This window comes from Sturnira hondurensis, unplaced genomic scaffold (assembly GCF_014824575.4).
Source record: "Sturnira hondurensis isolate 20B ecotype Veracruz unplaced genomic scaffold, ASM1482457v3 Scaffold0004136, whole genome shotgun sequence".
NCBI lineage: Eukaryota > Metazoa > Chordata > Mammalia > Chiroptera > Phyllostomidae > Sturnira > Sturnira hondurensis.
The window spans coordinates 9,354,113-9,368,732 of NW_028076767.1; the positions used below are offsets into that span (position 1 = coordinate 9,354,113).

At 37.0% G+C, this 14,620-nt stretch overlaps 1 protein-coding gene across 1 annotated transcript in view; it reads right to left on the reverse strand.

Moving 5' to 3' along the window:
- Window positions 1-14,620, reverse strand: part of CCDC150 (coiled-coil domain containing 150) — a 74,821-nt gene that overhangs the window by 23,047 nt on the left and 37,154 nt on the right. The window contains exons 13-14 of the mRNA XM_037043717.1: window positions 9,372-9,485; window positions 1,891-1,974 (exon numbers count right to left, since the gene is read on the reverse strand). Of these exons, the coding sequence (XP_036899612.1) occupies window positions 1,891-1,974; window positions 9,372-9,485 (198 nt within the window). The remainder of the gene's footprint in view (window positions 1-1,890; window positions 1,975-9,371; window positions 9,486-14,620) is intronic.

A 14,620-nucleotide genomic window follows, 5' to 3' on the forward strand; every position in this document is an offset into this window, starting at 1 on the left:
AACAGTGAGTTTGTAGATAATAAATTTAAATTTTAAAGGAGTTGTGGTATCCAGTATTTAAAAACATTTTTTGAATGTGGATAATTAGAATTGTCAGCATGCAAGGAGGAGACAGTCTTGTGTTTTTACTGAAGAATTACAAAAGTTGAATATATGGAAGTGAAGTATATTTTAAAACTAATTCATAAAAACGACTGCTCACATCCTTGTCTTTAAAGAAAATTACCATTTGGGGAGAGAAAAATCATTAATATTTACTCACAAAGCCCCAAACTATATGTTTTTCTAGCTTTTCCCTCTTTTATTCCCAACTCTCTCATACAAATCAACAACTAACATTACTTAAGCCTACATTTGAATCAAGAAAAATTTCATTCAAAATTTTTTCTTTAAATCAACTTCTTCGTCTCTTGATATCTTCTTGTTTCCTACCTGCGAAGGGTGAATACCCTCGGCTGCAGCTCCTGGACATTTTCAAAAACTTAAAATTTAAGTACCAGTAAATTTTTTTGAAAGTCTCCATAAAAACACATTTTGTCTTAGGAAAGAGCTATTGTTCCATCAGCAGGATTATTCTTTCTCTCACATTTGCCTGTTTCTACTGCTCCTTTCCACAGTGTACAGTACTTGTGCTGTGGCTCCCCAAAGCCATTCATAAAAATCCATCATGGTAGTTTTTCATTTAAGTTTCAGAATTAATATGGCTGCCTCTAAAGGGAGGTATTGATGAAACAATTACCCTCATTTTAAACATAAGCAAAAAATAAAGTAAATAAACATAAGCAAACTCTTAACCCATAGAACCCAATGGAAAATGCACTGATTAACTCTGAAGACTTTCAGATGTGTGTCTCCTCAAGCAAAACACATTATCCTTATATCACAATGCTTCTCAGATTACCTCAGCCTCTGGGGTACTAAAACCTGTCAGATAGCATGTTCTTACCTATAAAGCACTTTAATTTTTATATTGAGTTTCTTATTTGGCAGGATATCTAAATCAGAACATTCAACGGGAAAGAACATAGAAGCAAATAAAGCCTGCTGCCACCAGAGACCTGGTGTTCCATGTCATTAATACCCAACTGGATTCAGTACCTAGCTTATCAGCCAGTCTCAGGAATCACACTCCCCAGGTGATTCTACTATGTAGCTAAGGCTAAGAACCAGTGATTCAACTGGAGTTAGTTTAAGGCAGGCCTAGCCATACCAGTGGCAAGCTGCTTGTTCTCTGGGTCCTGTAGGGGCAGAACCCCAAGGCAGCAAAAGAAGAGTAGTATCACCCCATTCAGTCAAGTCTATTCTATTGCCTTAGAGTACCAATTTCCAGGGTTTTTTCTTTTTAGGAATGTTACGAAAATTCAGCAAAAAAGAACATCTACATTCTCAGTAAATGCATTAAAACGATTATAATAACACTTCAGAGAGTCACAGAATGGACTTCAGCTTTAAAATTTTAGGTTTCAGCATTATAGATCAGGTATGTACATAGAAGTCACCTAGATTTTATTTTCTTTTTTAAAAGATCTTATTTATTTTTAGAGAGAAGGGAAGGGAGGGAGAGAGGGGAGAGAAACATCAATATATGGTTGCCTCTTGCGCGCCCCCTGCTGGGGACCTGGTCTGCAACCCAGGCATGTGCCCTGACTGGGAATGGAACAGGTGACCTTTTGGTTTGCAAGCCGGCACTCAGTCCACTGAGCCACAACAGCCAGGACAGAATTCACCTACATTTTAATGCAGTAATAAACTTAGAGAAGTTTAAAGGCTTGTCCAAAGTTATAAAATTAGTAAATGACAGGCTAGGTTCTCTGAAAATTCAGCAATATTTAGTTTGACAATTGACATTAAAAAGTTAGACAACAAAAATTAGAAAATAATATCTCATACCTGGAGCTTTCCCTTTTCATAGGCCAGTTTATTTTTACTCTCAGTAATTTTTCCCAAGACCTTTTCCACCTGTTGTTGAGCAGCCTGATAAAGCAAGCACAGATATCAGTACCTCTAGGCATAGAAGGAAATAATCAATTTCCTTTTTAAACAAGTGTCTCTACCTTTACCATTTCTACACTAATGAAATCAAGATTCATATTTATTGGAACTGCTACTCTTAGTCTTTCCCGAGATAGCCAATCATGGTACTAACATGTAACATGCAGGGAGACAGCTCAGGAAAGTATGAGCCTTAGGAGTCCCAGAGTTGGCTCTTCTTTGTTTATTCATTCTATTTTTGTTATACTTGTCATTCCTTCGTAGTTGTGATATAGCCCAGATGTGGGGTGGTTACAGATGTACAATTTGAGGATCATATCATTCTTCATGAAAACGGGAGCTGCAAATGATGACAACCACCTGGACAGTAGATGTTTCAGTTATCAACAGTAAAAGGCAGTTTAAAAAAATTTCTTGAAAACACAAGAAGAACATTATTGGAAACTCAAAGCTGTTTTCATCAAACACTGAACACAGTGTTATCTGGGACAAACATTACTGAAGACTCTATACTTCATAAAATTACATATTTTCATCATTAAAACAGCTGTGGAAAATATTTTTCCATGTCTTTGTCAGAAGAAAGAAGTATAAAATAGAGTTTTCTTTTGATTAAATTTGGGGTGTTGTTGGTACTTCAGGAACAATATTAGTGTTTGAATATGGACAATTTCACCCTCCATAATCAATTTCTTTTTTTTAAAGATTTTATTTATTTATCTTTATAGGGGAAGGGAAGGAGAGAGGGAGAGAAATATCAGTATGTGGTTGCTTCTCCTACATCTCCTGCTGGGAACTGGCCTGCAACCCAGGCATGTGCCCTGACTGGGAATTGAACTGCGATCCTTTGGTTCACAGGCCTGTGCTCAATCCACCGAGCTACACTAGCCAGAGCCTCAATTTCATTGTTATATTTTAATTACAGGAAATACTGTTATTTGCCCTGTGTCAAAAGTATCTTCACAAATCAACTGTGGGCATAATACAGACACGAGCAAAGTGACTGACAACCCAAATTCTTAATCACTTAGGCCAACTAGCTGTTCTATGGATCATTTGCAGTAAATCTGGAGTTTAAAATCTTGCTAAATATTGATATAATTTACTATTTCTGGCTTACATTGGATTAATTAGTGAATAATAGAACAGGGAGCCTTTTTAGCATTTAAAACCAAAGAATTTAGACTTCTATGTTCAATTTTGGGCAACTTGATAAAGATGAAACCACATATGTAGGGATATAAATTTACATAAAAGGTATTCTTCACTATCTCTGACAGTTATAGATATTTAAAAAATGTTTTATTATGCTATTACAGTTGTCCCAATTTTCCCCACTTTGCTCCATTCCACCGCTATCACCTATTCCCTCAAGCAATCTGCCCCCTTAGTTCATGTCCATGGGTCATGCTTCTCCCTTCCTATACTGTTCTTAACATCCCCTTGTCTATTTTGTTCCTACCAATTTGTACTTCTTAATTCCTGTACCTGTTCCCTCATTTTACCCCTTCCCCCTCCCAACTCATAACCCTCCAAATGATCTCCATATCTATGGTTATTTCTGTTCTGCTTATATGCTTAGTTTGTTCTTTAAATTAAATTGTTGATAGTTGTAAATTTATTGCCATTTTAATATTCATAATTTTGGTCTTATTCTTAAATAAGTCCCTTTAACATTTCATATAATGGCTTGGTGATGATGAACTCTTTTAGCTTTACCTTGTCTGGGAAGCACTTTATCTGCCCTTCCGTTCTAAATGATAGCTTTGCTGGATAGAGTAATCTAGGTTGTAGGTCCTTGCCTTTCATCACTTTGCATACTTCTTGCCAGTCCCTTCTCTCCTGCAAAGCTTCCTTTGAGAAATCAGCTGACAGCCTTATGGAAACTCCCCTGTCGATAACTAACTTCTTTTCTCTTGCTACTTTCAAGATTCTCTTTTATTTTTAACCTTTGGCATTTTAATTATGATGTGTCTTGGAGTAGGCCTCTTTGTCCATCTTATTTGGGACTCTGTGCTTCCTGGACTTGCATGTCTATTTCCCTCACCAAATTTGGTAAGTTTTCATTATTTTTTCAAATAGATTTCCAATTTCTCGCTTTTCCTCTTCTCCTCTGGCACCCCCAGGATGTGAATGTTGGAATGCTTGAAGTAGTCCTGGATGCTCTTTGTATTTTGGGGTTCTTTTCGTTGTTCTGATTGGTTGTTTTTTGCTTCTTTTGTTCTAAATCACTGATTTGATTCTTGGCTTCATTCACTCTTCTATTGTTTCACTGTAGATTGTTCTTTATTTCAATTAGTGTAATCTTCATTTCTGCCTGGGTCTTTTTTATGCTGTTGCAGTACCCACTAAGTTCCTTGAGAATCCTTATAACCAGTATTTTGAACTCTATCTGATAGACTGCTTATCTCCATTTTGTTTAGTTCTTTTTCTGGAGTTTTCTTGTTCTTTCATTTGGGCCATATTTCTGTCTCCTCACTCTGGCACCCTCCCTTGTGTTTGCTTCTATGTATTAGAGAGAGCTACTTTGACTCCCTGTCTTAGTAGTGTGGCCTAGTGTAGGAAATCTCACCAGTAAGTTGGATGCAGCAGAGCCTTAGGTAATCGCCAGGGTTGGGCAACCCATGTCACTGCTCTGTGGCTCTGTGTGTGGAAGGGCTTGGAGAGGGGACAATGCTGCTGCCTGTCCATAGTTTTTTCTGGGAGGAAGCTATCTCCCAGCACTCACCTTCATACCAGACACTTGAATTTCTCCCTATATGCCACTGGTGCCCTTCCAGCTGTTGCCATGGTGCTGAAGCCCAGTGAGTGAGCGTAAGTCCTAAGTCCATTCTCAGGAGAGTCCTGAGAATCCTAGTTTTATCAGTTGCCCCAATCTCCAGTGGTTTTTACAGCCAGAAATTATGGGGAATTATCATCCCAGTGCTGGAAACCTGGGCAATGTGGTCTGGTGTGGGACTGGCATCCCTTGCTCCTGATTTTTATCTACCACATGTGGGCGTGGGACAGCCCGTTCCACATCTGCACCCCTCCTGCCCATTAGGTGAACGTGGCTTCTTTAATTCTTTGGTTTTCAGACTTTCATGCAGCTTGATTTTCTGACCATTCTGGGTGATACTGTTTTGTAGTCTAGTGATTTTTGCTGTGGTTGTGCCAGAGGTGAGCCATGTTTACCTACGTCTCCATCCTGACTGGAATGCACAGCTCTTCTTTAGTCATCACTTTGTAGAGCCCTTTATTTCAAGTACCATGAAGCAACACATGTGTTTCCGAGTAAGAGGAAAAATGCATATCCAAGTAGATTACTACGTAACAACACGTAACTCATGTTTTCCTCTGTTCAAAATATTTTCATGATAGCATATTTTAAAAGGGGGCACAGTAGTCTGGATTTTGTTTTCGCCTTGGTGGTTGCTTGGAATAGAAGAATTAGGACATTTTAGATAGTCTAAACTCAAGAAAAAACTATGGAAAAGCCATAAAGAGTCATTAGTCCTATTCCATCCACTCTAAAATTACACATTTCCAATACAAAAATGTATATATACTGAATACAAAAATGTCAATGGGTTATTAACTATTATAACCATCTAAGTATTTATCTTATCAAGGCAACATTTAGTTCATATATAATATACATATTCATGTATTATTTGTTAAAGACTTTTTTAATCTGTGTTGCTGCCACTAAAACAAAGGGAAATATTTTTTGTAAGACATTCAGACCAATGAAGTATCGGTTTCAAAATAACCTAAGGGAAATGTAGACTGGTCTTAAAAAACAGGAGAATAATAATAATGTTGTAATAATAATAATTATGATAATAATACTGTATTATTATGATTATGATAATAATAATGTATTATCATAAAATTAATCATTGTTTTTCTGTCTGTGGAAGACATACCCACTTACCCTAATAGTTTCTATTTTGGAAACTCTGATGTAAAATTATTGCATGAATGAAACATTATAGTTAGCATTATGTTTTGACCCAATCTTCAGTAGAAAATAAATTAAAGGATGGCCAATAATGCTGTAAAATTAGCTAAACCATAACTGCAAAACCTTAATTATTTAAAATTCAGTTTATAAGTTTTATAAATCAGTGTTTCCCAATGAGCTGTAAAGTACATGAATAGCATGTAAAAATACCAAGAGCTGAATTTAACCTAAAACATGCCAGCTGTAACAAATACTAAACACTCAAAAATAACTTGGTTTGCTTTCTTGGAACGTGGAAAGACTTTTTATGGAATTACTTAGATGATCCGAGTTTCTTTTAAAAGGTGTCTAGGAATTTTTAAAATAATGGTACCTTTTCTTCAATAAAATTCCTTTTAGGCAAGGGCATAAAGAAATTCTATTAATATTTTAATAAACTTTAAAAATAATTTCTCTTTTTTTGCAACCCAAGTGAATGCTACTGTAAAGATAAGTAAAAACTATTCAAGCCAAATCAAAATCTGACATTTGACATATGGTCACTTACTTACATTTAAATTTATGACAAAAACAAATTTTTACCAGTTGCCAAAGGAAAATTTGCATTAAGGCATTACCTTAAATTACCATTTGCAGATTATTTGAAAAGGCCCCATACGTAAAAGAATCAATGAAGAGCAGAAATTAGAGAAAGACCACTTAAATGTGAATGTCTCAGATTCTGTTTTGGAAGGCAGAACTGAGATTAACCTTTGCTTAAGTAGTCTAGGCAATATACTATAAAGATTAATAAATATGCAGAACAGCTCAGAAACAGAAATCACATGAGAAATGGTATATAATGAAAATGCAAATATTTAGACTATACATTATAACTCAAACACAAAGATATTACTTCTTGGAGAAGCAGGAAGCAAACAGAATTATCTTAAGATATAAAAGGCAGGTTGCCAAGGAAAGCCACAAAATGATTTCTAAAATCATTTTAAAAATCTGGGTAAACTGTAAAAGTTAGCCAAAGCTGTTAGGGAAATACATTAAAACAGCAGATACTGGCATTTTGGTAAAGCTTTTTTATAAGAACACTGTAAGAAAGATTTTACTCAAATATTTGAGTGAACTAGTATGACAACTAGTATGACAGGTCCCAGAGATGGAACCAACTTTGACACCTGCCAAGTGGTACACTGACCGAATGTCCTCCTGGTTTTAAGATTTAAGTCTTTAACTTCAAGTCATAAACATTCTAGTTGGGCAGGGAACTGTACTTCTGCCTGGTGGTGCTATGCGAAATGTTTAGAACCCAAAAGAAGAGTGGGAAGGACAGTCACTTAACGTGAAGTCAGCAATAGCATCCCCCCCATTTAAGCCTCTCCTCATGGAGATTCTCTGCATGACTGCCTGAGGTAATGGACTTAATTATATATCATCATTAAAGGCTGAAATGGGGAAATAAACCTAAAATGAGGGTGTGTGAGGAAAAAATAAGAGAATGATATTTATCCAGAGATAGTGCACACTTGGCCCTGTGATGGGCACTTTACACATATTTAATCCCCACAGGTCTAGCAGGACAGATACAGCCCTCTTTACGTTCTACGCAATCAATGTTTCTTAAACACCTGTTATGTATGAGGCACTAGGTAAGGAAATATAAAGATTAGTAACTATCCTTTTTGCATTAAAACCAAGTGAAGGCACTAGGTAAGGAAGTATAAAGATTAGTAACTACTGTTCTTGCATTAAAAGCAAGTGATGGCAGATGCATAAACAGGTCAATTTCTAATCAATGTAGCAATTATTCTGACATGGGTATGCACAGTGTGCTGCAGGAACCCCAGTTAGGGAAGATCCCCTTGGCAAGGGCAGCATAGTTACTGCCCCAGTCACACAGTAAATGGAGCCAGGGGTGGAAATCAGGATGGCCTGAGTTCAAATCTGAGGTGCGGGGTGGGAGGAGACACATCATATTACCTCCAAAAATCAGTATAAGGTTAAACTACAAGGCAGATTTTATTGAAAATTTCAGGTGTTAAACGTCAAAGAACAAAAATACACTGCCAGCACTGAATGGAAATAGGTTTAATGATATGGCTAAGATTAAAACAAAAAAAAATCCTGAACTGTCAGCCTTATTTCTTCAATTCCTACAGCCAAATGAAATGCTTCCCCGAAGACTTGGTCAGAGAAGATTCTTTGTGGAGGCAGACAGACATGCAAGCCAGAGTTGAGGTGTGGGGGTTATCACTGTTCAACCTTTTCAAGAGGTGTGTGTGGCCTGCAGGCAAGAATCAACCTGGACCAAGCCACTGGCAAGATGGGTCACAGTCAATAATAAGGTAAGGCTGTAGGATGGCTCACTGGCAGTGGGGGCATGAAAAAACTAGGCAGGCTTGAGATGTGGTCTTCTAGATGGACCAAAAGGAAGTGGGTGAATAAGCCCAACTGAGACCTGGCCAACCAGCAAAGGGCATGAAAGACTCTTTAATCTCAGGACAGGGGGACTGGTCTTGAGATAGCACCAGGAATTAGAGTTAACTTGTCTTGTCACTGCAGTAGGAGCTTAAAGGCTTCCCCCCACCCCTGACCCCAGGTGAGTTTAAATACCAAGAATTCAACAAATGTTGGTAATTTGTTACCTGCTTTACATCTATTAACTTAGTCCTCAAACAACCCCCTACTAATAGTATTATTATCCCCATTTTGACAGATTAACAAACTGAGGTTCCGAGAGGTTAAGAATCATAACCACAATCGCAGCCAAAAGCGAAACCCAGGCAGCGTGGCTCTAAAGCCACGAGAATGTAAGAGGATCTCCACCCACTCTCTGTAATGTTTCCAGTTGAAGTCATGAGCATCTATGGCACAGTTTGAGAGAGTCTAGCTCAGACGAAGATGGACTCACATTAGGGACTTCTATGGAATGACTAATTTTTTCCCAAGTATTCAAAAGCACATAGGAAACTGTAGCTGCTTCACAAATCCATCATCTCTTTAAATTTCCTTCACTTCACCATTTTGAGCAGATGTTTTAAGAGTTCTACCATTTATTTGTAATGCACTGAACTTGTTAAATAGCTTTTAGAAGTTAAACTTACTACTGATTACCTAATGAAGGAAACTGTCAGACAAGGAAAAATATAAGTTTTCTTCTCATAATTTATAGAAGAGTAGATATTTTTAAAATATTGGGAAGATTTGTGCTTTTCAGCACTATAGATTTTCTGCGTAGACAGATGTTTATCAGGCGTCTTAGAACCCCTGTTGTTTGAGTGCCGTGGGGATCTGTGCTGCATTTAGCCCGTGTTGTTTAGGACTTAGGGTAATGATTAAAATACAAATGATGGAAACCCAGCTCCTGACTTCTGATCACCTCTTTTTTTTAACTCATTAGTAATTAATTCCTACTTTAGACTGACCTTTTTATACCCACCCCGTGGAAGTCAGACGTGTCTTGCTGAAGTTCTAAACAAGCCAACTCATCTGCCAGCTGCTGGTTCTTTTCCTCTAGAGCCTGCAGGTTGTGGGTTAATGTATTTATGTCTACCTTTGAAAGACAAAAGGAGAAAAGAAATCTGTTTATTACCTATAAAAAGATAAGTGTATATATTTATGCTAGATAAAAAAATATTAACTTATTTTAAAAGACATTTGTAGCTGTAAAACAGAAGGTATCTTATGACCATGTTCTCCTACCTTGATATTTAGGGATTTTCAATCTGATAGTTGTATGATGATTTCTAAAATTCTTTTATTTTCTTTTACATTATTTTTCAACTTTTCTACTTACTTTCAGTAGAAGGTTTATTACAAATTACACAGTTTACATTTCCAAGAAATGGAAGTCCCTCTGGTACTTGGCATTCATTTAAACATATTAGCGACCCAAACTTATTTAATTCTTAGATATAAATAAAAAAATATGTTCAGTATTCGATAGACTGAAAATTACAATCTACTAATGAGAGAAATAAAAAATTAAATAAAATAGACAAACAATTCCTGTTCTCCTATTAGAAGATTCAATACTGCTAAAATGTCAGTTCTCTCTAACCCTAAGCCCAACTGAGTGGGGTGATTCACCAGCACCAACCCTCAGTGGGGTCTGGGCTCTGGGGCTAGAAAATAGACCTTATAAAAAATACTGAAGGAAGTTCTTCAGGTTGAAACAAAAGAACACTAGATAATAACTGGAATCCATATGATGAAATAAAGAGTATCAGTAAAATTTATAACACAGGTACATGTAAAAGATATATAACAACATATTCTTTATTTGTAACTCATTTGGTTACCCATAAATCAAAATTATATAGAAAAAGAAAGGACAGGAGACTTAAAATAGTGTACCAGAAATACCTACTTACCAGGAAGGAAGACGGTAATGGAGAAGCAGAGAATCAAAAAGCATATAAGACATATATTTAGAAAATAAATTGTAAAGTGGCAGATATAAATCCCACCTATCAGTAATTAAATAATACTCCAACGAATGCAGAAGTAGATACATTGTTTAAAAAGATCAAAGTCTATGTGTTTATAAGAGACACATTTAGACCCAGAGACACAAATGTGTCTGAGGGAGAATGAGAGAGTGGGAAGCACATGTGAACAGTGACGGGAAAAGAGCTGGAGAGGCCGCGCTAACACCAGACAAAATAGTCCCTAAGACGAAAGTCTGTAGGATAAAGAGGGGCACTGTGTAGTGAGAAAGGGTTAGGCTATCAAGACATGACATTTATAAATATACATGCATCTAACAAGACAGCCCCAAAAGTACATGAAGCAGAAACTGGGAAAATTGAAGAAATGGTTCAACAACAATATCTGGAGATACCAATATCCCATTGTCAGTAGCGGACAGAACAACCAGACAGAAGATCAGTGAGGAGGTAAATGACTTGAATGTCTCAATGAAGCAGTTACACCTGACAGACACTTACAGAACAGTCCTGCCAACAAGGGCAGAATACACATTTTTCTCACGTGCTCACGCAGTATTCTCCAGGAGCTACCACATGTTAGGCCATAAAACACTCAAATTTGAAAGGACCAAAATTACACTAAGTATGTTCTCAAACTACAATGGAATAAAATTAGAAAGCAATAAAAGAATAAAAATTTCTAAATTCAAATGTAGGGAAATTAATACAGTTAAATAACCAATGGGTCAAACAGAAAATTACAAGGAAAATTAAGGACTATCTTAAGATGGAAAAAGTGAAAATGCAGCATGACAAAACGTACAGTATTCAGCGAACACAGTGCTCAGAAGGAGTTCTATGGCTGTGGACACCTATATTAAATAATAACATTGCAAACTAAAACCCTAAGCTTACATTTTAGGAAACCAGAAAAAGAGGAACAAATCAGGACCAAAACAAGCAGAAAGAAGTACATATTAAAAGTTAGAGAAGATATGGAACAGAGTAGAAAAATAGAAAAAAAATCAATAAAACCCAGTCAGTTCTTGAAAAGATCAGCAAAATTGACAAATCTTTAGCTGTACTAGCCAAGAAAAGAAACGAGAAGACACAAGGTACTAGCATTAGGAATGAAAGAAGGGACATTACTACTGAACTTACATAAATAAAGATAAGGAGCTACTATGAACGACTGCATGCTAACAAATTAGATAACAAATGAAATAAATTCATAGAAACACCCAAATATGGAAATTGACTTTCTTAAACAGTAGAAAATCTGAATAGACCTATAAGAACAAAGACTGAATCAATAATAACAGTTTAAAACAAAACCAAATAAAAAATTTCCCACAAAGAAAAACCAGATGGCTTCACAGTTGAATCCTACTAAATATTTAAAGAATGATTATCACCAATCCCTCACAAACTCTTCCCAAACATAGAAAGGGAGGGAGAACTTACAAAATCACTTTAAGTGGCCAATATTACTCTGATGCCAAAACCAGACAAAGCTACCACAAGAAAACTACGGAACAATATCCCTTATTTATACAGATACAAAAATACTCTACAAAGTACCGGCAAGCTAAGTCCAACAACATATAGAAAGGATTATGCACTTGAGCCAGAGAAATTTACCCCAGGAATTAGAGCTTGATTCAACACTTGAAATCAATTAATGTAATATACTATAGTAATAGAATAAGGACAAAAATCAACAATTTTATTTCAATAGACATAGAAAAAACATTTGACTAAATTCAACACATTTTCACGATAAAAATTCTCAACAAACTAGGAATATGAGGTAATTTCCTTACCTCGATAAAGGTCCTTTACAAAAAGCCCTCAGCTAACATGCTATTAATGGAGACAAACTGAAAGCCTTCCCCCTATGACAAGACAAGGATGTCTTGCTCTCACTGCTTCAACATTGTACTGAAGATTATAGACAAGGCAATTACACAAGAAAAAGAAATAAAAAGCAAAATTGGAAAGGAAGAAATATAACTATCTCTATTTGCAGATGACAAAATATTATATATGGAAAATACATCAAATATTGTATAGATTAAAATACTCCCCAAACTGATCTATAAATTAAGTACAAATCTTACCAAAATTCCAGCTGCCTTTCTTTTTTGCGGGGGAGGTCAGAAATGGAAAGCTAACCCTATAATTCATACAGAAATCTAAGGATCCAGAATAGCAAAAAAAATCTTGGAAAAGAAATTGGAGGACTCATAAAGCTACAGTAAACAAAACTGTGTGACACTTGTGTAAGGATGTATATTGATGTAATGGAATTGAAAGTCTAGATATAAGCTCATACATCTATGATTTTTTACCATTAATTAATTGATTTTTTCAATGGAAATATAATTTTTTCAATGGAAAAAATAGTTTGTTAAAAGTTAGTGCTGAGCCCTGGCTGGTGTGGCTCAGTGGATTGAGTGCTGGCCTGCAAATGAAAATGTCACAGGTTTCCAAGTCAGAGGACATGCCTGGGTTGCAGCCCAGGTTTTCCAGTTGGGGATGTGTAAGAGGCCACCAATAGATGTATTTCGCATACTGCTGCTTCTCTCCCTCTCTTTCTCCCTCCCTTCCCCTCTCTAAAAAGTAAATAAATAAATTCTTAAAAATAAAAAGAAAACTGCCTTCTTTAAAAAAATTAGTGCTGAGACAACTGGATATCCACAGGCAAAATAACGAAATTGACTACTACCTCATACCATATATAAAATTAACTCAAAATGGACCTAAATATAATATGTAAAACTATAAAATTCTTTTCTTTTTAAAATAGTTTATTTATTTTTAGAGAGAAGAAGGGAGAGAGAAAGAGGGAGAGAAATATCAATGTGTGGTTGCCCCTCACCTGCCCCATCCTGGGGGCCTGGCATGTGCCCTGACTGGTAATTTAACTGGTGACCCTTTGGTTTGTGGTCCAGTGCTCAAGCCACTAAGCCACACCAGTCAGGGCTAAAACTATAAAATTCTTAAATGAAAAGCAGGTGTAAATCTTCATGACCATGGCTTAGGAAACAGTTTCTCGCATGTGATACCTAAACCTAAAGTGCAGACACCTAGAGATTCAAGATGGTGGCAGAGTAGGTGGAAGACACACTAACCTCCTCCCAGGATGAAACTGGAATTGCAACTAAATTATACAAAAATCATCCTGAATAAACAACTGAACACTAGCTGGAGAAAGCCATATAACCAAGGACATACAGAAGAAACCACTTCACCACAACAAGACTAGCAAGACTGGCAAGACTGGTAGGGAGTATGGAGGCACAAGAGGGCTGGCTGAGCTCCCACGGGCAGCAGCTGAAGTTGTGGAAGGATATTTCAGCTGCCAGAGGGTCCCCCTGAGAAGTGTGGGATCTAAACCCCAAGCTGGGCTCCTCAGCCTATAGCACCAGAGCCAGAAAAGGAACCCAGATTGTATCAACCTTTGAAAAGCAGTGGGGTTTCTGTCCACCAGGGAGAGACAGCTAGAGATGCAGAGCCTCTTAAAGAGCCAATACACAAGATTTTGTTTGCCACCACTTACCTTGGACACTGGCAGAAGGAAGGCAGAGTGGACTACAGACATGTGAGGAGAGTTGGGTGTTGGCTCTGAGAAGAGAGACGAAGGATCAACCACTGAAATCTCCCAGTGCCGAGTCATTTCCCATACTGCAAAGGCCATTTTATTCAGGCATAGCACACCCCTCCAAGTGGCATCAACCTGAAGGGAAGCAAGCCTCACGTGCAGGAATTATATGTACCACCCTGTGATGCTTAGTCCAGGCTGCTGAATACAGCTGGATGCTATATGGACCATTAAGCCTAATAGCGAAGGGGGATCTCCGAGAGCTGAGTCTTTAGCTGAAACTCCTCTGGGCCCAGTACTGGTAAAAGCCAGCCTTGGTGTATAGTCTTGTTCTTTTTGTACACAAAGAGCCCAGCCAAGGAAGCCAAAAGCTGTGCATCATTAAAAGCTCCAAAGAAGTTGCCCAGGGCCAGTCACAGACATTGTCTGATAAAGGTCTGTACCAGAATCTTTGCAGATCTACTTAATGTGTAGAAACAAATACAAAGAAGCAGCTAAAATGGGAAGACCAAAAAACAAACCCCAAATGAAAAATAAAATTATCAAAAAGAACAAAATGAAATGTAAGCAAATAATTTATCAGATATAGAGTTTAGAATAATTATTATAAAGATACTCAATGCCAGGAAAAAAGACATAGAAACCATAAACAAG